At 40.4% G+C, this 25,181-nt stretch overlaps 1 protein-coding gene across 2 annotated transcripts in view; it reads left to right on the forward strand.

Annotated features, from left to right (window-relative positions):
- Nucleotides 1-25,181, forward strand: part of itfg1 (integrin alpha FG-GAP repeat containing 1) — a 202,917-nt gene that overhangs the window by 49,524 nt on the left and 128,212 nt on the right. For both annotated transcript variants that reach the window (XM_084541942.1, XM_084541943.1), the window contains exon 9: nucleotides 11,024-11,118. In XM_084541942.1, coding sequence (XP_084398068.1) covers nucleotides 11,024-11,118 — 95 coding nt within the window. The remainder of the gene's footprint in view (nucleotides 1-11,023; nucleotides 11,119-25,181) is intronic.

A 25,181-nucleotide genomic window follows, 5' to 3' on the forward strand; every position in this document is an offset into this window, starting at 1 on the left:
GAACAATCACAGCCGACGTGTAGTTAAATGTAAGGTTACGGCGTAGGGTTCGGTGTACCGTAGCAATGGCGTCAACATGCAGCAGGTGCTAAAAATTGCATGTAAGCAGTAGGCAAAGCACGGACATTATGTGGCCAGTACATTCTATTACATTCAGAGTAATGTTAATGTGATCACAGTGAAAAAAACCCAGCCCACCATCCCTAAACAAGACATCTGCCAGAAAAATAGGCTACTTGTTCTTCAGAACTAGCAGTTAATATGTTGTCTTCCTAACTCGCAATAATCAACCTGTTGATCCAGTGGTGTAAACTGGAATAGAGCAGCACTTCAAAAACCTGTAATTGCACTTTAGTGAACTGCACTACTATGAGGGACACCAAGGTCATGATTTGCAACACGTAACAGTCACGGCAGTCATGTCGGACAGTCTGATTGTGAAGTAGCGTAATGTGACTGTTATCTGAACACAATTTTGAGAAGTGCAGTATAAACACTACTTGATGGATTCTAAAATCTGTGACAGAGCAGGAAAAGATCCAAGTGAGTATATTGTTTTTGTGGGAGCAGCATCCCCAAACCTTGTGTGCCTCTCTAAAAGGTGATGTAATAGTCAGTAAAGTCCACCATCTGAATAGGAACTGGTCGAACAGTCCCATCACACGTGATCTTATGGTGCATGGTAGCTGTCAATGTACTTTTGCGCCTTGTCGACAGATGTGATCCACTTTCTGGTTCCATTTGCCTGGTGTCCTCGTGAACACACATGGTCATCATGATAAATGCTGTTAATGTTAAATAGGGACAATTCATTCAATGTTGCAAACGCTGGCTAAGCTTGGGACATGTGCATACTTGTCTATGTGAATTCTCATGAATGCATGTGGTAATGTGTGTACAGATCCATTTTTGTGTGCTGACAGTTCTGTTTCCAGCATTAGACTCTTAATACATGCACAGCATATGTCAGACAAAACAGGCCCATCTGCTTTATCACTAAGCTAATTGCATTTTTCAATGTGACAGCAGCTGATGCATAATTTATCATTAGGTAAAGCACAACGAAGTCCTGGTTCGGTGCACGCAATCATATGGCGAATACAGTACTAGTCAAAAGTTTGGACACACCCTCTCATTTAATGGTCATGACTATTTACATTGTAGATTCTCACTGAAGGCATCAAAACTATGAATCAACACGTATTTATGTCTTAATTATGTAGTAAACAAAAAAGTGTGAAATAACTCTAAATATGATTCATATTTTAGAGTCATCAAGGTAACCACCCTTTGCTTTGTTGACAGCGCTGCAAACCCTTGGACTTCTCTCAATGAACTTCATGATGTAGTCACCTGAAATGGTTTTCGCTTCACAGGTGTACCTTGTCAAGGTTCATTTGTGGAAATGATTGCCTTCTTAACGGGGTTGGGACCATCAGTTGTGTTGTACAGAAGTCAGGTTGGTACACAGCTGACAGCCCTATTTGACAACTGTTAGGATTCATATTATGGCAAGAACCAATCAGCTAAGTAAAGAGAAACGACAGTCCATCATTACTTTAATAACTGAAGGTCAGTCAGTCCGGAAAATTGCAAAAACTTTGAATGTGCAGTTGCGTAAACCATCAAGCGCTACGATGAAACTGGCTCACATGAGGACCGCCCCAGGAAAGGAAGACCAAGAGTCACCTTTGCTGCTGGGGATAAGTTCGTCCGAGTCACCAGCCTCAGAAATTGCAAGTTAACAGCACCTCAGATTAGAGCCCAGATCAATGGCACACAGATTTCTAGCAGCAGACACATCTCTACATCTACTGTTCAGAGGAGACTGCACCAATCAGGCCTTTATGGTCAAATAGCTGCTAGAAAACCACTATTAAGGAAAAGTAACAAGCAGAAGAGATTTGTTTGGGCCAAGAAACACAAGGAATGGACATTAGACCAGTGGAAATCTGTGCTTTGGTCTGAGTACAAATTTGAGATTTTTGGTTCTAGCCGCGGTGTCTTTGTGCAACGTAGAAAAGGTGAACGGATGGTCTCTACATGCATGGTTCCAACCGTGAAGCATGGAGGAGGAGGTGTGATGGTGTGGGGGTGCTTTGCAGGTGACACTGTTGGGGATTTATTCAAAATTGAAGGCACACTGAACCAGCATGGCTACCACAGCATCCTGCAGCGACATGCTATCCCATCCGGTTTGTGTTTAGTTGGACCATCATTTATTTTTTAACAGGACAGTGACCTTAAACACACCTCTAGGCTGTGTAAGGGCCATTTGACCAAGAGAGAGTGGAGGAGTGCTGTGCCAGATGACCTGGTCTCCTCATTCACCTGACCTAAACCCAATCAAGATGGTTTGGGGTGAGATGGACCGCAGAGTGAAGGCAAAAGGGCCAACAAGTGCTCAGCATCTCTGGGAACTCCTTCAAGACTGTTGGAAAACCATTTCAGGTGACTACATCATGAAGCTCATCAAGAGAATACCAAGAGTATAAATAAATACAGTCAAAAGGACAGTCTCACACACACTGAACTCTGTCAAATCATAGGTTTAAAGTGATCCTCAGGCTTCTGCTGTCATTCACATGAGGTGTGCATGTGCATATTATGATTTGCTCTGTTGGTTCCGTATACAGTTTTTCATAGTCTCTCACTCTCATGTTGTTGTGTTATGCTGTTTTCTGCTATGCCTCCCCTCCTTTTCTCTGACCGATCCTCTCAAGACCTCCACATGGCTCTCAGTTTCAACCTATACCTGCAGTTTTCTGTCCCTGCAACTCTCTCAGTCAATCTCCATCACACCACGTATCTTCAGCAGGAGAGAGGGGTGAAAAGCAGGAGGGAAGGGAATGAGGGTAAATAAATAGAGGGAAACATAGACTGAGGAACAGAAACTCTAAGATTTGAGTAATCGAAAGACAGAGCGAATGTCTGGCTGAGAGATTGTTTAAGTAGAAGGAGAAAGAGGAACGAAGGGGAGGAAGGCAAGGGGAGGCTGGTGATGGAGAGCATAATAGGAATAAACAGGAATAGGACTCATTCTCTCTCATTATTTCAGCATGCTCCTTTTTCCCCCTGTAGTATCTCAACACATGCACATCTACCTCTACCTCCATTGTAAAATGTCCAAATGCACCCACATTTCATTTCATTTTTTTTCTATTACACATATAGTAATGGAGCTGATTAGAAAGAACTGATTATGAATCTGGGAAAACATCCTTTGGATTTCATTATGAGGCATTTTTCAGTTGATACAGAGAAAGATTACTGAAGTGACAACTATGATTAAATGAGGTACTAATAGAATGTATGCATATACGTGTGTAATCAAATAGAATAGATATGATGAGACCGAAAATAACAAATTACGAGGGATGGTGAGAGATGGAGATGTGTTATGGCTTAAACTAACGGGAGTGTGATCAAGCTTCTCTAAAAGATATTAATGGGGAATTTCAAAGTAATTACACCAACTCTTTATCTTAAGCGGGTAACAGCGGAAACGATTGAGCCTACTTTTGTAGAGTCTTCCCAGCACAGTGACGGCGAAGGGTCGGCGTGCTCCTGTGTGACGAGGTGATGATGAAACGGCACAGCTGGAACAGGTCCCACTGGTAGACAGGTACTCGTCGGTCGCGGTCTGCAACTCCAACACTCAGAGTAGATTGCAACTTTGCAATGTCTTTGTAGGTGACTGGATTGTCACGGCTCCTCTGGGACAGCATTGTTGCTATGGTGACAGCTTGTTGATTTCTTGATCCGTGGAAGAGAGATTGAGTTTTGCTCAGAAGTCCCCCAACTGACTATGCTGGCTAACTTATAAACGAGGTTGGCTTTCTTAATTAGTGCTTTTGGTATACAGAATAGAAACCATTAATAAACCTAAAAATTAAAGTTTACTAAAAAAATTGTGCGTCGGGAAAAATGGTCCGACAAGAAACAAACACAGCTTGGAAACTTCTACAGACAGATTCCAAGTTGTGGTTAAAACAAAGTTAGGAAGTATTAAAACGCAAATAAGTGTGCAGGGAAGAAGGCGAAGAAGAAAACAAAAACTAAGACTAAAGAGGTAAGAAAGTTAAAGGGAGGTTGAAGTTGAAGTAAAAAAGAACTCTGGTTTTATCTATTAATTATTCAGGGCGTGTTTTGGATCGGGTTTCCAAAGTCTTTGCACGGAAAGAGAAGGGAACGCATATAGTTCTTAACCTACTTTATATTAACTGATTTAATCATTCCACCATACACCATGGCTTATTTGCAGTGTTTTTGCCTATGCAGCAACATTCAACATTACAACGTCAGAAGTTGACATATCTGAATGACAAAATCAAAATAACTAGTAAATTCATAACATAGGGTTCTTCCTTATAGGAGATATTTTGCTAATAAAGGAAAGGTTATGGTTGCTAAGATAACAATTTCAATAGTTATAGCTACTATTAGTATAAAAACCTACAGGTGAGGATGAAATTATTAGGCTTCCTATGAAATTTTCATATGAAAAGTGCTTTTTTAACAGAGCATGGAATTTTCAACATAGCATTTCTAAACATACTAGTTTCTTTACAAAGCATAAATTACTTCAATTTGCGCACAATAACAGAATTAATAAAAAAAATAAATAAATACCAGGGTCAATATTATTAGCCCTCTTAAGAACTGACCATTTTATTGAGCAATAGCACAAACCTCTGTTGTGCAATGTTGTGCTTTGACTTTGTAATGCTCAAAGCTTGTAAAATCAAGTTAAAATTAAGAGTTATCTCCCAATTTACACACAGTATAAATCCTTCAGTAAGGGCTTTTGCTGGCACTTGAGAAAGCATCATACCAAAAAAAAGAAAGAAATCAGTTTAGACTTGCGAAAAATAGTTGTTGATGATCACAAAGACCCCAGAACAACTGCCAAGACACTGGTGAATGGCTTATCCATGTCGGGAATTGTAGTCTCAAAGAAGACAATCACTAGAGCTCTGCACAGGAAGGGACTGCAAGGTTGCAGACCAAGAAAAACTCCACTTCTGCAGGAGAGACACCTTAAAGCCAGACTGAAGTATGCTAAGGACAACCTGGAGAAAGATTATGCACAGGGGTCGCGTTAACCAAATATTTTCCGTCATTGACCGTTTTTTTTAAAACCGTGGCGGAAAAATCCGAAGGCCATCCGTCATTTTGACAGATTGCAATTCACACCCCAGACCACTTGGTGGCAAGTGAGCAAATTAATTGGCTCTTGTCCATCTTGATTAGTAGTGTCGGTTAAGTTTCGTTTCTCTGCCGGCAAAGTGAGTGGCTTCTGACTCTCGGTTAAGCAGATCCATGAGTGGTGGTCATTAGTCGGAGTGCCTTAGTTTGCTAGTGGTCAAGTCGGGTAGTACGTTTTGTTTCTATGCCGAGTGAGATGTAAGATGTTTGAACGGTGCAGTTCATTGATTATATATCAATCAAACGTGGTAGGACTCAACTGAGCCGGTTAAATAGACTCTAGATTCATGATTCTTAAGTCGTCTTTGATGGCCGGTTATATGAGCTGAATCTTTTTTTCCACCACTACTGAATATTAATTAAAAATGAATGAAAATGATATGCTATTGAATATGTCATTATTATCATTTAAAAAAAATAAAAAATAATAAATAAAGTGCCAGGTAAAAATAGATTATGACGGGATTTTTATGACCCTGTCAGTCAAAATGACAGACAACGAAAAAGTCTAGCGCAACCTCATATTATCATACTGGAACCATGTCCTTTGGTCAGATGAGACGAAACTAGAGCTATTTGGCCATAGAGACATTGCTTATGTTTGGAGAAAGAAGGGTGAGTCATATAACCCAAAGAACACCATCCCCACAGTGAAACACGTGGTGTGAGTATTATGCTGTGGGGATGCTTCAGTGTATCTGGAACTAGGAATCTGGTCAAGGTGGAAGGAATCATGAAGAAAGTAGGATATGTGAAGATTTTGAAAGAAAATGTCAAGCAGTCAGCAGCAAAACTGGGTCTGGGTCGTTGCTTTGTCTTCCAACACGACAACAACCCAAAACACACATCACTCCTGGTGAAGACCTACCTCCAGAAGACCAAAGTGAATGTTATTGAGTGGCCTGCACAAAGCCCTGACTTGAATCCCGTAGAAGATCTGTGGGATGAACTAAAGACCAAGGTCCATGCCAGAAGTCCATCAAATCTGGAGGAGCTTGAGAGATTTGCCAAAGAAGAATGGGCTGATATTCCCCATGAGACGTGTCAGAGACTTGTTGAAAACTACAACAAATGACTGCAGTCTGTTATCCAGCAAAAAGGATACACAATTGACTATTTCCAGGGGCTGCTTATGTTTTTTTTTCTTTTTGTAATTCAGATGCTGATATGGGTGAATTGTCCCCCCCTTCTGCTATTTCCTTTTATTTTGCGCCTATTGTGCATTGTAGACGCCTTTGTAGATCTAGGAGCCCTGTCTGCTCGGTAAGTGATTAGTTCACAGATTTATGGTATACAGAAGTAACAGAGTTTATGGAGTCCCGCTGCTAGTTCTTGTTCTTGGGACAAGCTTAGGAGGTTTAGATATGTTTATTTGTTCCCATTTTTGAGGGGTTTTGTTTTGGGGAATTGGGATGGTAAGTCCTACAGATTTGCTTTTATTTTTATTATTGTCTGTGTGTTTCTAACGCTACTTCCTTCTACAAAGCATTGTTTCTTTTCACCATATGCAAGTTTGATTATGGCTAATACAAAAATAAAAGGGGCATCTTGTTTGAGATTTGTCTCTTGGAATGTTAAAGGGATCAACGGCCCAGTTAAAAGGCCTAGAGTATTTTCCCACTTAAAGCATCTTAAAACAGAAATTGCTTTCTTACTGGAGACGCATTTGATCAATAAGGATCATCACAGGTTAAAGGCTTCATGGGTTGGCCAAAGTTTCCACTCCATTTTAGTAGCAAATCAAGGGGTACAGCGATTTTAATATATAAAAAAATCAGTTTAACCCAACAAATGTCATAGCTGACCACCAGGGTCCGTTTGTTATAGTCTCAGGCTCCCTTAATAATGAATCTGTTGTTCTTGTCAATCTCTTTGCACCCAATTGGGATGACGAGGTATTTATTAAGAAGGTAATCTCACTTTTACCAGATCTAAGTTCCCATCATTTTATCCTTGGGGGTGACCTTAATTGTACAATAGACCCTATGTTAGACAAATCCTTCCCAAGGCAGAATCCTCCGCCTAAAATGGCCAAAGTACTCTCATCGTTTATGGATAAAACAGGAGGTGTGGACCCATGGCGCTTTCGATATCCTGATAAAAAAATAATTTTCCTTTTACTCCCAGGTCCATAAGACATTCTCAAGAATTGACTACTTTTACATTGATAATTATTTTCTTCCTGTTGTTGATGACATAGAATACTCGGCAATAGTGGTATCTGACCACGCTCCAGTGCTACTCAACCTTTCGTTTAAACTCTTACAAAAAACACGCCCCCCATGGAGGTGGAATTGTACAATGCTGAATGATGATGAATTCTGCAAAACAATCTCAAAAGTAATTGACGAATTTCTTGTCACTAACAAGTCTAATCTCATATCCCCATCTTTACTTTGGGAGACATTAAAGGTGGTAGTCCGATGAGAGATAATATCTTATTCATAACAGCCTTGGACAGAAAGCTGTCAGTATCTCCATCCCCAGAATTAGACAAGGAGAGACAATACCTTCAAATGAACTACAATCTACTGTCAACACAAGAAACTGAAAAATTACGATCACGTGGATTTCTTTATGAGCATGGTGAGAAGGCAGGTCGTCACATGTCACACCAAATTAAAAGCCACTCAGTATCCCAGCAAATTAAACAGATTAGAACCCCTTCAGGTGCACTTACAGTAATGCCATCTGTTATAAATGAAACCTTTTATTCTGAACTATATACCTCACAATCCCCAACTGACAAAACAAACATGATGAGTTTTATGGATAATTTTCACCCATTTCTTCTACTCAGAGGAGCGAAATGGATCGACCTTTAGAAATCGCAGATTTAATTAAACTAATGCAAAGTGGCAGGGCTCCTGGCCCGGACGGCTATCCTATAGAGTTTTTTAAATAATTTGCTGATAAATTAATCCCTCTCCTTTTAGACATGTTCAGTGACTCTCTGGACCGGGAAGCCCTGCCTCGAACTCTCACAGAGGCATCAATAACCTTATTACTAAAACCAGGTAAAGAATATTCTGATTGTAGTTCTTACCGCCCCATTTCTCTTTTAAATGTTGATTATAAGATTTTAGCTAAAGCACTGGCCCTACGACTCGAATCAATTATGCCAAGCATCATCTCACTCGACCAAACTGGATTTATGAAAAACCTTTCTCCAACATTCGTCGCCTCCTTGATATTATTTTTTCCCCAGCATCCGAGGAGATACCAGAAGTAGTGGTTTCCTTGGATGCGGAGTGGAGTTATCTGTTTCAGGTCTTAAAGAGGTTCTGCATTGGGTCTAAGTATCCAAGTATATATATATATATATATCTTGGATTACATTTTTATACTCTTCCCCTAAAGTGGCCGTAAGCACTAATGGGATGAAATCCCAATATTTCACACTCAGTAGAGGAACCTGTCAAGGGTGCCCTTTGAGCCTGCTGTTGTTTTCCGTGGCCATCAAACCTTTATCTATTGCACTTAAATCAGCCAGTTTTAGTAATTCAATTTTCAGAGGCGATTTGGAACTTACAATTTCCTTATATGCGGATGATTTATTATTGTTTATTTCAGATCCAAAAACTACCATCCCTAAGATAAGTGAACTGCTAAACAGTTTTGGAACATTTTCGGGTTATAAATTGAACTTTGCAAAGAGTGAATGCTTTGCTGTAAATAACTTGGCCCTTGGGATCCCTGATGAGTATCTCCCATTAAAAACTAGATCCTAGATCTACATCTAAAAATAGACTTAGACTTAGATAAACTTTATTCATCCACAAGGGAAATTCCATTGACAATGCTACTTCTCCGCATGTTGCTGTCTTCTGTGTACTTATTTATTTATTTGCTAACAGTAGAAGGAAGGATTTGTAATCTTTATTTTTCTTATTTTATTTTATTTTTTTTGTATTATTTTATTTCTATTTTTTGTTTTACTGTAGAATGGGGAGGGTCTTATTTTTGGGAAGGGGGGAAAAAGAAAAAAAAATCTCTGTCTCTCACTGTATGCACTTTTGCTTGCCAAATTAATAAAAACACATGAAAAAAAAAATTTAAAAACTATTATATGCAGTTATAAAACCTTAACAGGACAAACATGCATCCTAAAAAATTTCCCTCATTGTTCAGTGTATAAAGATGTAAACAGCTGTCCATAAGTGCAGGGCAACAGTCATTTCTAAGTGCCTAGGCATATGTCAACCCAAAGAGTAGGCAGCATGCTTTGGCCAGATTGCCAAGATGAGTCAGGACTGGTATTCCCTCAGTGATAATTTCTTCTGCATCTGGCTCACAGCAGACGTAGATGCTCATATTCTTCATTTTCAGGTCCTCATGGACAGTCGTCTCTGCAGTCCCCTTTGAGATACAAACATAGTAATTAAGACAAACTATCTCATTTGTTGATCAAAAATGAAAATAAATTAAATACAAGTTGTGTGATTTAATACAGATAATGACTGATTTTGTGAAGACCCATTTTGAAAACTACAAAATTCCACAGAATTCTAATTTGAGATCTTGTACATTAGATTCAAGACAAAAGGTGCATTTCCTGCCACATGGATTTTATATTTGCATTTTTAATTTACATATGAAAAACCTAAATGGAACCACAAGAAATTTAAAAGAGAAACTATCACTAAAATGTCGTCATGCTTGTTTCAAATAAAATTATGAAATTGGGTTATATATTATGCGTACAGTACATAGTGAGCATACACTTGTTAAGCTGTAAAACTGGTATATTCAAATCAGTGCCGGTAATACATGTTTGCAACCTCTCAGTGGAAATGTGTGTTAGTGGAACAACTGGAATGACTGACAAATGTGTGATTGTACCATAGTGGAACTGACAGATACTGTTGGATATCCATAGTAAAGCTATAAAAATGCAAGGCCCCTACATTTGTGTCTTTTTGTTGTGTCGTCCATTTAACCTCCAACAACATATTTACATGCACTTGTATCATACATATTTACTCATAACACAATTTTCATTAAAAGTTTGTTTCTGAATTGTGTGTAGAATCCATTTCAATTTGAGCAGTTGTAATTACCACACAGTCTTCATTAACACATTGCCACAGAGAGGTTTATTGACTATGTGTTTTCATAGAAACCTCAGTTTCACATCTTCATACTGTAGTGGCTGTGCACACTCGTTTGCCCAAATCCGCACAATGTGAACTACTTTCAGGGTTTGTAGGAAATGGAAAACACTTCACACATGTTTTCATGTGCCTATTTCTTTCTACTTCAAGACCCCAAGTCAAAGAATAACAAAAACTAGATTACAATGGTGTCTGTTGTCTGATGTAAATGTTGTGAAAAGACATTTATGATTCAGCCAGCATCATCTAATGAGTGTTTGTGTAATCTGAAGCTGAACCTGGTGCACTGTACTGTTTGTGCTTTAAAGAGCTGTTGTTTTGTTTTGGGAGGTTCTGTCCCTGTGTGTACATTAGATGAAACCTGCATGGCATGATGATTAAAATAATAAATAGCGATGAAACTTCAAGTCAACTGACATTATCAAAAGGCATCAAAGAGAGACGTGCTGCTTGGATTTGTGTTATTCTTGGAAAACACACATGGAAACTCACACATGGGGGAAAAAAAAAAAAACACCAACCTCCTTTGTTGCCAGAAACTGCACCATGCTCAAAGTTGACTCCAGAACAAAACTGAGACATTGTCATGGAGTGAAAATATTAAAATAGCACACTTTTAGAAAACGAACTTTCACACTTTCCCTGGATTCAGTCCAACATTATTACCTCCCAGTCTAATGTTCAGTGTCTGTTTCTGGCAGATGGCGATGGCTACCAGGACCACCTCCTCCCTGCGTGTTTGGATGAAATGTGTCAACACAGTGCCATCTACCTAGCCAAGTCAGACTCAAAACAGGTACCACACAACCATACTGGCATATGTGTTTGATGTCATTCTTATGTATTAGCGTGGTTCCCTACTCTTTGTGCTGACATTTACACCATTCTTCTCTACTCTGCTCTGTCTTTACCCTCTGCTCACAACTCTAATACTTCTGGAAGATGCTTTGCTGTTTATTACATTTTTCCTTTTGCACACTGCTCTGCATAACTGTCCTATTGTGTAGTTTCTATTTTCCTTCTTGTTCTTGCCTGCCTGCTTTCTATGGTGCTTGTTAGTCTAATTGATGTTACAATAACCTTACAGTAATGTTGGCCTTGCCCCAAATGGCCAAAAGAAGGTACAAGTACATGTACATGTACAAGCTAATGTTAGGGCCACTCTTAATAGGAAAGAGCCTGTTGTTGTAACACTGGCATCAGTAAAAACACCTGCAAGTATAGCCACTGCTACCTCAACCAGCTATGACATTTTCATCAACATTAGTCGATGAATGACCGAAGTATCACAAAAACCACAATTCCTCATTGAGTCAGTTTGTTTAACATCAAATGAATCATATGCTATTTTGATAATCAATTAATACCATCATGTTTAAACAAAAAAGGAAAATAGAATTGTTTGTAGGAGAGGGAACGTGAAATGCAGTCTTCCTTGTCACACATATTTGACAGAGCCATCCTAGGCTTTTTAAAACATACATTTACCATACATCGTTATGCCTTTGTTTAGGAGGTATTTATCAAAATAATTTGCTTGTTTCTGATTCTTTTAACACATGACCCACGCTATCAGAAGCCAACCTCACCAACTGTTTCACTGCAAAGCAGAACACTATTTCCCCATACAATGGCTGTCTATTTCAGGAAGGCATTAGCCACGTTGCTCACTGCACGAGTTTCTAGCTTAGAAAGAAGTTGGGTCTGTTCCAGCTCATGTCACCTTGTTTGCAGAGTGATGCATGATAGAACAGATAGGTACACACACAAGCAGTCCCATGGGATTAATATGCACTAATATGCAAGAAATAACTCTCTATATGCATATGCAGTCGCTCTTACGCTCGTATGAACACACTCCACCACCACCTACATACCATCTTGTGTGATTCCTTTCAGTTGCATCCTACCAATTGGCAGGAGGCCCCACTCCCTTTTCTTCCTTCCTCTGCCACCAGAGAAATAGCTTCCACTTTATTTTGAGTGCAAAAGAGAAATATTGCAGGCGTATCTGCATGTCCACCCCCGCACACACACATGTCCTCACAAAAGACATATGAAAACACTGAGATGTGCACTCCCCCGTGGACATACCTTTGATTGTCAGTAACACCAGTTGATTGAAAAAAAGAAGTGAAAAGAGGAGGGGAGCAGATGCACTGATGGACACGGGGAATAGCACTAGCGTATCATAACAAAATATTGGTGAAATGAACGAGTTTCACGGCAGATAATGCGTTATTTAGAGGCTGCGTTGCAGTGCCCCAGTCACTCCCACTGTATGGATATACGCGGACCTAAATATATCCGAATTACTCCAAAATGACACCAAAGTTATATGGGTGAGTAAACGATTGTATTTTATGCCAGGCTCTCTCCCCTATAAACACAGTTTTTATACATATAGTCTTGGTATGTGGTTTCCATGGCAATTTGAGTGCTATCAGTCCCTTATCACTAGTTGCTCACAACATCCACAGTGCAATGACCCTGTGAAGGCAGAAGAACAGGTGAAAAAACACTGTGAATCCAACCATAAAGAGGTTACATGAAGATGTTAAATAAAGGATTATGCATAGGTTATACATTTAGTTGTCATTGTTATACAAGTCTATCTGTGTGTAACTAGTCTAAGGTTTTAGGTAAGGTGAGCATAGAACACAATCAATGATACAATCAGTAGTATTTTTCTATCAGCTTCTACCATTGTACTGTATGTTGTTAAAGTGTTCGTCTTGTTTCGTGAGCTTAAGAAAAGTCTAAACTAAATAATGGCAGGTGTAAACATACGGGCAAATTTTCACAAACTTCATTTACAACTTGCAAGGGAGGTGAAGAACTGCCATTGGGAACTGATAAATATCACTATTACCACCTATTACAAACATCACTACCACTATCACTGGAGGTTCTCTGTCAGCTTGATTTGGACTCAACATCCATGCTAACTGATTTCTACTAAGCAAATGCATAAGGAGGTATCGGAGTGTTCCACCTAAGGATTTCCACTGTGCCATTGCACATGTCATTTTTTTCATGTTGAACAGTAGAATCTACAGGGAATGTAGTCTGCAGTGCTTAATGGAGATGTGGCTAACATCTTGCACCCCAGATGCTAAGGCAATTGGGGAAACTTTTTGTTGTAGTGAATACACCAAATTGAATACATGCAAAACACACAAATGGCCCCCATGAAGATTGAGCCAGCTGCCTACTGGCTGCCCAGATGGTGTAAGGGCAACCAGTGTGAGCCAGACAGCCTCTTTCCAGTCCTCCCAGTCAGCTGGTCAGTCACTGGTCAAAGCAGTGACACTGACAGCAGGCAGTAGAGTCCCCTGCCTGGCCTGCTGACACAAAGACATATGGTCACACTCCATCTCTGGCTCTGGCTCTGGCTCTGATTCTGGCTCTGCCTTTTTCCAGCAAACATCCTGTATTTTGACTTAGGTTACATCAGTGCAAGGTGTACATATTCATACATACAGTATGCAGTAAAATGCAAATGTCATCCCCATAGATAATCAGCTGTGATTGATAGAAATATTTTCGAGTTGGCAATATCATCATGTAATGTGGCGAGCTCTTCACAGTGAGTTTGTGACATCACTCTTACGTACAGACAGGATTGGCTTTAGAGTAACGTACATACACTATATACAAAAACAGGACATGTGGATTTTCTTTAGTTTTGTTATGTTCACCAATTTTCTCTCTCTGTGCAAGCCATGCTTTTTTTAAAATGGTCCACATAAATGAACAGTAAATGTCTATCATACACATTTTCATGCTTTTACTGTGCACATTCTCATGACTCAATTACCAACCCACTTAATTTGGACACTAACAAACAAAAGCAGTCTGGTGAAACTAAATAAGTGATGTACTTCCAAGTTGCCTAATTAACAACAATTTGCATTTGTCTTCTTGTTCTGCATGTATCTAGAGCAATCTGTTTTCTTTCTCCCCACATTTATAATTCAGATTTAGTTTTGCTATTTTTACATTCCACTAAATTCATTATGTTTTGAAAAATAAGTACGACTGGCTGAAACTGGCTGACAATACCTTTTTCTAATGTCTCTGCAGCTAGTAGTATTTTATCAGCGGAGATTTTGAAAATTGTAGAAGAGGGCTATAGTATACAAATAGACTCTTAATCAAAGCCACAATTACCCATGGTTATAGCAAGACTAGTGAGCTTGTTCTTTGCTCTGTTGTAGTCTTCTGCCTGCCCTATTCTCTCTGTTTGCCACATGCTCTCTTATACTTCCAGTTCTAGTGTGATGAGCATTTACCAGTATTATATTACTTTTTTTTTTTTTGTGATCAATTATTTATTTATTTTCTTGCAATCACTGGTTACAGCATAATTGAAAATGTTACTGATGCACAGTAAAGTGTTGCTTATTCTGATGCCTGTTTCCCTTCTCCTACCCATATCCCCCCTCCCTCCCACCCACACAGCCCAAGCCCACCCTCCAACCCCTAACATGATTCGCTCAAGATATTGAGCAGTAAACAGAAACAAAAAACAAAAAAAAACAAAACAAAAAAGCACACACACACACACACACACACCCCCTCTCGACCCTTTCCCCACCCATCCATCCGTCTGACCTCATCTACATAATTTCATTTATTTTCTCTAATAGCTCTGACCAGCAATCAATATTAGAAGTTTTAGCATGATGTAAACGTGCTGTAGAGAGCTCTAGCTGAGCGATATCCTGGTAAGAAGAAAGACATTTCTTCACTGATAATGCATGCAGTGGTTTCCAGCGACAGGCTATCATTTTTTTGGCAGCTGTCAGACCCACCAGAAGAAGACGTCTAATGTTTATAGTTAGCTTTAAGGACGATGTGTCATTAAGTAGAAGTAAACATGGTGAGAGAAGGATGGGTACCTTGGTAATACTAGACATGATGGATGAAACACTATGCCAAAATCTATTGACCTCTGGACACTGCCGCACCATATGATAGAAAGTAGCAATGGTATTGTCTGGACAGAAATCACAGTATGGGTTATCTCTGATTTTCATTTGCTGTAATCTTCGCGGAGTCAGGTAAGACCTATGGATCAATCTGTAATGTATCATTTGATGGTCAGGATTTCTAGATGATAGGGATATATTTGACCAAACCACGCACCAGTCTGGGTCCTGAGAGGTGTTAGTGTCTGTCTTCCAGAGTCTAGTAAGTGATAAGGGCTTATATGAAGCTTTAGTTATAAAATTATATAGGTCTGAGACAATACCATTGATTTTACCCTTAGTGGCAAAGATTGCATGAAGGGGATGATTCCCCAACTTGATACCCCAAGGAACGCCCTGAGCGCGCATTGCTGTACGTAACTGTAAATAAAAATAAAAAGTGCCCGGTAAATTATAAGATTTCTCTAGATCATGGAATGCACGAAGACCCTGTTCCCCTATGATGTCCTTAAGGACACAGACCCCTCTGTTGCTCCACTGAGGAAATCTAATTGGTTTATTCTCAATTAAGAGAGAGTGATTGTTGAAAATTGGAGATTGAGCGAGGAATGTGTTTGGGATTTTGGCAAATCGGTGGACTTTGTGCCATACCGTGAGAAGATAGGAGATTATTGGCCCAAAATCACGTTTGACTACGCTATGGGGTATATTAGAATATACCAGACTAGACAGACAATATGGATGTGTTAAACGTTCTTCAATGGGACGCCATGGCACCAAGATCTCTGGATTCGACCATATAGCAATTGGACGCAGAACAAAGCTCCAGGAATACCACTCAAAATTGGGCAAATTAACACCTCCTAATAATCTATGTCTTTGTAGAGTAGATGCCTTGATTCTGGGTTTTTTTCTAAATAAGAGCTAATAATTGAATATAGCTTCTTCCAGTAACCACCCGGTGGAGCTAGGGGGATCATACTGCTCACAAAATTAATGCGAGGCGGTATTTTCATCTTGATGACTGAAAGTCTGGACTGAAAGCAAGTGGGGAGCAAACCCCATCTATTCATGTCGCCATCCACATTTTTTAGAACTTTATTATAATTATCAGCAATTAATAAGTTGAGTGAGGGACAGATGGACACTCCTAAGTATGTAAAACTACTAACAACTGGAATATTGAAAAGAGGTATCTGGTCATCCAGTCCCCCCAGCAACATTAAAGCCGATTTTGTCCAGTTTATTTTGTAGCCTGAAATACTACTGAAGTTCTCGAAGATTTTAAAAAGATGCGGGAGGGATTCAGAAGGATTTTTTGTAAAAATTAAAATGTCATCTGCATACAAAGAGATGCAATGCAGTGTATCGTGAATAATGATTGGTTCTAGAGCCTCCGACTGCCGTATAGCCTGGGCAACAGGTTCCAAAGACAAAGAAAATAATAGTGGAGATAGGGGGCAACCCTGACGGGACGATCTTGTAACTGGAAACCTAGCTGAGCAGTTGCTGCCCGTTATAACGACTGCAGAGGGGTTAGTATACAATAACTTTATCATGGAGATAAAGCTATCACTGAAACCCATAGTTTGGAGGACAGACCACAAGTAGCACCATTCCAGTCTATCAAAAGCCTTCTCGGCATCTAATGAAAGAATGGCATTTTGAGTTTCTGAGTCGGAGGTTGAATCTATAATGTGAAGCAAATGACGGACATTGTCCGAGGCTAATCTCGATTTGATAAACCCAGTTTGGTCATGGTGAACCAGATGGGGCATGTAGCACTCTAACCGAGTAGCTAAGACCTTAGCATAAAGCTTGACTTCACAGTTCAGAAGACTTAGAGGCCTGTAAGAGGAACAGTCGTAAGATGGCTTATCCTTCTTGAGTAATAGAGATATTATTGCGATATTTGAACTGGCAGAGAAGGAACCTCTATTAATGGAGAAGTTAAGCATATTCAGCAATAGAGGGCCAAGCTGGGGCCAGAAGGCCTCAAACAGTTCTGGTGGTATTCCGTCCAGGCCCGGAGACCTGCCTCTATTCATTGCTTTAATGGCTGATCTCAGTTCTTCCAACTGGATGGGTGCCTCTAAGGAACATACAGCTTCAGGGGGCAATTTTGGTAGTTGTAAAGGTTTGAGGAATTCAGAACAGACTTTGTCATCGTGAGTCACCTCTGATGTGTAAAGGCTTTGATAAAATAGTTGAAAAGTACTATTAATGCATACCGGGTCAGACGTTATGTCCCCCTCTTTAGTCCTTATAGCTGATATCTTTGCTAGGTCATCATTTTTCCTTAGTTTATAAGCAAGCATACGGCTGGGACGAGCGCTGCTATAATAGTGATTTTGCCTAATGCGATGGATAGTAAATTCTGCTTCTCGTCTTAACAAACTGTTAAGTTCATCAACTAATTTCTGTCGCTTACAGATGTTTTCTGGAGAGGAATTACTTAGCATTTCTTGTTCAAGAGCTGCGGTTTCAGACTCCAAGCAGTTTATACGATGTTTTTTAAATTTATTAAGATTGGATGCAAAAGATATAGTTTTTGCCTGATGCACCCTTTAACCGCATCCCATAGCACACGTGGATCATCAACTGATGGGCCGTTTATTTTAATAAATTCCTCCAATTCAGCCTCCAGCTCGCGTATAAATATGTCATTCTGGAGCAGAGACGTATTAAAACGCCAGCGAACTGCCCTAGATTGACCAGCTCTTAATGAGAAACTACAAAAAACAGCCCTATGATCAGATAGAGCTATTGGAGTCATTTCAGTGCTGCAAACGTCATTAAAAAGAGTTTTGGATGCAAAGATGTAGTCTATTCGTGAGAAAGATTTATGACGGGCTGAAAAAAAGGAAAATTCTCTGGAAGAAGGATTCAACATTCGCCATGTATCAGTTACTCCATAGCCAGTAGACTATGGAGTAACTATGGATGCCAGTCACTGATCTCTGCTTTCTGTTACCCCTGTTCTGTCAATGTCGTGAAGCCACACAGCATTAAAGTCACCCCCTATTAAAAGCTGGTACTCTGGGAGATCTGTTAATGTAGAAGCCAGCGAATTATAAAAATGCTGGTCGAAGTAATTTGGAGCGTAAACACTAATCAATGCAATTTTAATACCATTGTAAGCTATTTTACAGAAAGTGATTCGACCGTCATCAGATCCCCCTATGCCCAGTTTCAAGGAGATGTGACTCTTGGATGAAGGCAAAGTGGATATTTTTTCTATAAAGGAGCTTCAGAGTGCTTGTGCGCTTCTGGGGAGAATTAAGGCCTCGTGCATTCCATGATATAACATTGATACTACTCATATTTAATCATGTTATAATTTGGCATAAATGTAAAGGGACCAGACAAAAATAATGTTTGATGAAGACGTTTTGGTAAGGTCGATGCCCAGGTCGATGCCCGGGTCGGCAACACCCCCCCCCCGCCCACCATCCACCACACATGCGCGCACGTACACACACACACGCACAAAAGGAAACATGGGAATAATAACAAAAATAATAATGATAATACAGGGAAACAACTAAAAATACAACAATAACAACCACATGAACAGACAAAAAATGCTCAGCCTTAACCATCAAAAGTCCTTTCAAAAAAGAGAGAAGACTGCCCACCCTCCCAAAAAATATACCAATCATCATGGAAGAACAGTCACAGCCCCCCCACCCTCCAACAAAATAAGGTTTGCCTTTATTCTGTGGGTCAGAGCGCCATGCTTGATTAGGCAAACTAATATTTATCCTCGAACCATTTTTAACCATAGCACTTAGCAGAGTAGGCCTAGCTGCTCTCCACTGAACGTGGCCTGAAAGTGCTAATGAATTAACTGCGGTCTATATATAGTAACAAAAAAGGACAGCTCATATCAGGATAATATAAGTGGACCTAATGACAAAAAATAGGATAAAATAAAATAAACAAACAGAGAAAAGCGCCTTGTAGCTCAGCAACCTGCAGCAGTTCTTAGAAAATTTTCAGCTCACATCAGTCTTACCCTTAGAAGCTGTTCACCAAATCAGTGCTTTTAGTCCTTCAGGGAAGCAACAAACTTTTCAGCCTCGCTCACCTCCTGGAAAGTATAAATGTCTTTCCCCCACGTGAGCTTGATTGTAGCTGGGTAAAGAAGGAAAGCCTCAAATCCATGGGAACGGGCCTCGTACATGATCTTATAGCACGGCTTCCGACGCCTTGTTATAGTCTCGCTGTAGTCTGCAGTGAATATCAATAGGTCGCCATCCACCTCAGGAGGGCTTTTCCTCGCCTTGCTGAGCAGGCGGTCTCGATCAGTGAAGCGGAGACACTTAATCATAAGCGGACGAGGACGTGCCTTTACGGGACCAGGCGTGGGAGGTTTCCCAAGGCGGTGGCACCTCATCAGCTCAGGCGGAGAGGGTTCGAGGGCAGGGAACCATTCCGCGATCTTCAACATCAGATGGGCGCGGGCGTTCGCCCCTTCAGCTCCTTCTTTGAGGTTGAATACGAGCAGGTTATCCCGGCGTGCCCTGTCCTCCATCTCAATTAGTTTGGCTTCGTAAGTTTGTAGGTTCTTCAGACATAAAGCGGTCGACTTTTCCACATTGGCAGTGCGCTCCCGAAGGTTCACTGATTCAGTGCGAATGACCCTTATATCTTCCGTATGCCGAGAAATAGTTGCGTGCATATTGTCAATTCGTTTTTCAAGTCTATTGAAACGAGCTTCTGATTTCTCATCGGCCTCATTGAAGTATTTAGCCATAATCACCTCCATTACTTTCGCCAGGGCCGCATTTTGCTCACCGAGCTCTCCATGAAGTTCATCCATCACGCTTTTCTGGACAGCAATGGTTTGTCTTGTCTTACGCATTTACTCCTGGTTGTACTTTGTAAAGATTAAGTTAATTCATAAAAAATGGAGAACTGACCGCACAGACGATAAATGATCTTAAGTTTGTGGAAGGTGGACGCCGAGGTATACTATGCTGCCGCCATGACACCGGAAGTCAGTATTATATTACTTGATGTATTGATGTTTTTATTTTTATTTTTCATTGCTTTGGACAGCCTTGTTGCCTGCCAATGTTACAACACTTTCCTATATCATTCCATAAACCCCACCTCCACCTCCCGTCTCCACCGCAGGCCACCCACATTTTAATTTCTTGGCCTAATGAAGCGCAAGCTCTCTCCGGCAAGTTGAATCAATGAGAGTCTGCAAGCATGCCATTGCCTTTTCACTTTAGTCATCAGCAAAACCAGAAGAGCAATATTACTTCTGGGTATGTGTTTGTGCCCCTCCTTTTGGTGTGTCTGTGTTTCTGTATATGTGCTTCCCCATTTTGTATGTGAGTGCATCCAGAACGCTATAATAAACTGTCTGCACACTGTATTTTCCTGGTGGTTGATAAAAAGCCATTTGTATGCAGGATCCTTCTCCTCACTACCATTAAAGGTATCAGATTACCTCACAAGCACAAATCCTATCATCGTCTTCATCTCCATTAACTAGGTCATTTGGATCTCTCTCTTGGAACAAATTCACACACACACAGAAACACACACACACACACACACACACGCCTACACCTACGCCTGCACAGACACACTCAATTTGATGTTAATATGTTGACATTTGAACCAGCGAATGTCAGCAGCTAGTTATTTAGACTTAGGAGCTCTCTGTTTGACTGGGAGGAGTCACACTTCACTTTATTCAAACACTCTGTTATATTTAGTGACTAAATGTCAAAACATCTGCAGCCACGAGAAAGAAGTAACTGCTCATGATTTATTTAAGAAGTTTCTCTGTCAGGTCGGCTATTCGTTGCAGCCTCTCAAAACTTATTTGATCAGATCAGAAACCTTAAATATCCTTGCTGGGCCTCATGAATTTGAAGTTCTCCACACAGGACTGCGGGGCAATAAAAACAAAAGCTAGGGAAATGCTTTCTCACCATGCTGAGCGAAGAGGCCTCAAATGGTTTCCCTTCTGTTCAATGGGAAAAGATGCATCTTCTGACTTCCACTTTTTCTGTCATGCCTTGTGATCGCAATTTCTCATTTACCACAATTAAGTCTTTCATCATCTGCTTTTGTTCTGCCATATGTTCACACAATTTGATCATCACACGTCAGTGTCATTAGGTAATGTTTGAGAGATGCAAATAAGCGTTTTATTCAGGAAACACTATAATCTATAAATTACAGCCGGACAGTAATAATGCATAAGTTTGACTTAATTAATTACTAACATGAAACTTTTCATCTTGGACTGATTAGGTCCAGCTTTAGCATATGTTTAAGCACATGTATATAAACAACCATATGATTATGCATTCAGAATTTTGATCTCATCATCATTTTTTTATTCATTAATACACAGGATTAGGTGTTACAATCCCTTGTGCCAAAATCCCAGGCAAAACACATTTAGAGGCCCTGTCCAACTGAGAAACCCTAACAAACCTATAGTCATGTGATATGACGTTTACCCTACAATCCAAATGAACTAAGTAAATGCTGCTGGCTCGTATGGCCTGCTCAGCAGCAGACGCTAACTCAAACCTTGTGAGATATAAGCTAAATAATTGCTGCTGGCTAGCTTAACCTACAATCTAAATAAACTAAGTAAATGCTGCTGGCTTGTAGGCCCACAGAGCAGCAGAGGATAATTCGAACCTTGTGAAATAAGAGCTAACCTAACGCTGCTGGCTTGTATGGCCCGCTCAGCAGCTAACCATAGCTACCAAGCAATATGAAGACATCAGGAACCTGGCCTAAACAACAGCAGTATGCAGCATGTCATTGGGGTTTTCAAGTGGGCACCTCCCTTCACCGATGTTTCGTTAAGTTAGGCCCACGACACCTCGAGATGGCTTAACAGTGAATTCCAGCGTCCTGGAGTCACCCCCCCCCCCCCCCCCCCCCCCCCACGCTGCCACTGCAAAACCCCATTTTCCTCACCATTTCTCACCATTAATATTAGACAACAACTAATATTTCAGTAATTAGCCTAGTCCTTTTATGAATCACGACACAAACAAATCTACCGTGGTTCGCCCCGTTGATGCGGACTGAACCACGAAACAAACAAACAAATCTACCGTGATTCGCCCTGTTGATGCGGGCTGAAACACGAACCAAACAAACAAATCTACCGTGGTTCGCCCCGACGATGCGGACTGAACCACGACCCAATCGACCACATCGATGATGATTTGTAAACACACTAAAGCCATGCAGCCACCCTTACCTTTAGCTAGCTCCCCAGCTAGCATGCTTCCTACATGTCCAGAGCCACTCACTCGCTCTCTCTGCTGCCAGAGACATGTTACATACCGCAGTCCTTTGGCTTTTTCCACGTATGCCCAGCTCGCTCAGAAGGGCAATCGCTGATTTTGCTACAAATCCACGGCAGCCCACTTCTACCAGGCGGACAGAAGCTCTCCAGCCGTTCTGCTCTGCGTCTGCTGCTAACTCTGCATACTTAGCTCTCTTACGTTCGTTAGCCTCCTCAACTCTATCTTCCCACGGGACAGTGAGTTCTATGAAATAGAATACTTTCTCTGGCTCAGACAACAACAGCAGATCTGGCCATAGCCGGGTGCTAGCTATCTCGGTTGGAATAACCAGCTGTCCATTTAAATCCACCCTCATCTCCCAGGCTCCTCCTACTCTTAGCTGTCCCGTTTTATGCCTGATGCCTGCTAGTCTAGCCTTTTCTCCCTCCCGTACGAACTTAATGTGTTTATTCCCTCTGTTAACGTATAATATCTAATGATGCACTGATAGGAGAGCACTTTTAATTTCGTTTTACTTGTGACAGTGACAATAAAGACCTATTCTATTCTATTAGTCTCAGGTGAAAAGCAGGGGTTTGTGAAAAAGGCCTTCAAGACAACAATCACAACATCATAGCGCCTTCAGATTCTCGCAGGACACAGACTCAGTTTTTTTGTGCATGTCTGCATTTTATGTAGTGTTAACTTCATGCTATTGGTATTCTCCTTGCTCTTCCTCTCTCCTTCTCTAATCAGTGTTAGAAAAGAGGCAACAGACAGTACACTGATTGCCTCGGGGCCAATGCCAGCACAGTGGTCTACTGATAAGGCTGGCGGCTAGCAAATACCTCACTCTGTCTTGAGAGAACATGGTAAAGCTGAACACAGACCAAAAGACTCCAGAGTAAAGAATTCACCTGTGATTTAATTTGCCTTGTGGACCAAATTGCAACAAGGTCTGAAGATGGAGCTACCACTTTCTCATTCAGTAGTAGTATCTGTTGACATCAGTATCAACATCTTTTCCCATTTCAAAAAAGCACTTCTTAAATGAGAACTGTATTCAATAAATACTGGATAATGAATTGAATCTAAACATCATTTGGATAACAAAGCATTGCCCCCTCTTTAGGTAATGTGTTTTGATCATTGATCAAGAAGAGAACCACTGAATCCTGAATACATATCTATAGGAAAATATCACACCACAGATTGCAGTTGTACGAGCAAGTCATCGTCTTCATAACAGCCAAAGAAAGAAACATCAAGCCAGTTGTGTTATTGCACTAATGCAAGCATACAGTTTCTTAACTTGAAACAATGCAAAACATGTCTGTAGGGACTTTATCTAAATTCTGTTATTTTAGAGATCAAGACCTACACATCCTTTTCACTCCATTCCTTTGTCTTCTGTCAGTAGTCCTTCTCATGTTAGCAGATGTTAGCAAAACTTAGCAAAAACTGGCATTAACATATTTCTGTGATTGTATGGGACTTAGTACAATGTCCAGTCCATGCATGTCTGACATTGTGTTTACTGGCCACGAATGTGCTGGTTATGCTGTCTCCCTTCTTCACTACTCTTTGCCAGCCACTGCACAGTGGCCTTTTCCGGCACTTCCATCCACTCTGGATGGCGATAATCATAGCTAAGCTTCACGCCCATATGGAAGGCTCTTAGCCTCCTAAACCAGATTGCAACATCACACAATGTCCATTAAATGAAAGCTTAAGGGGCAGCATTGCATTAAAACTCCAAATTCAGTGTTGTCTTCTGAAAGAATTATTCAACCTGGGTCTTCGTTTTGTACGTCCTTGCTTTTAACATTTCATATAAATGTACAGTAGTTGGGTATAATTACTATCGTCTTCAGCTCACTTCTGGCTACACTTTGATACACGTCCACATCTGAGGACCTGAACTACAAGTGCAAAGAATGTTATTTAAATTATAACTTTGAAATGAAAAAGGCACTGTCTACATTGTAAAATAGCAGTTTAAAATGGGCATGCCAAAGTCTAAATAGGTTACATTTCTAAAATTGTAACTTCTGTAAATGTATAAAATCAACTAAACAAATTTAATTCATTCGTTGGGAAAAATTCTCTTTAATCATCCAGGTATAATACACCTTTTTGTACAGAGGAATAAAATAAATGGTCTCAATTGTGCTGCTTTACTAAGATATTCGAACGAATTTTAGGGATCTCTTAATATTCGAACCTGTATGGGAATTATTTTTTATAAATGTGTTTGCTTATAAACGTTGTTTTCAATTCAGATTCCGAGTTTTTTTTTTTCACGCCTGGTGAGTAAACGTAAACGAGTAAAAGTAAAATTGCGAGCTCATTAGCAAGGCTATTGTTGGTCATCTGGGCTCCTGTAGGTAACGTTAGCATGCTAGGTTCCTGTAAGCTTGTGTATTTCCGATGGAGCGTTAACTGTGTCGTAACAGCATCTTCTGTTATATTCTGCTCGTTACATCTTCATTCTGACACTGCATATCTTGTTTGCTTAATAATAAAAATTTTAACACGCATAAATACTCAGCCTTTCGTGCACGTAGTCTATTAACATTGACTGATACACTGCCCTCTGGTGGACAGAACATATAGAACTTAAGTTTGATACCAATATCAGTCTT

The sequence above is a fragment of the Chelon labrosus genome (genome assembly GCF_963514085.1).
Source record: "Chelon labrosus genome assembly, chromosome: 3".
NCBI lineage: Eukaryota > Metazoa > Chordata > Actinopteri > Mugiliformes > Mugilidae > Chelon > Chelon labrosus.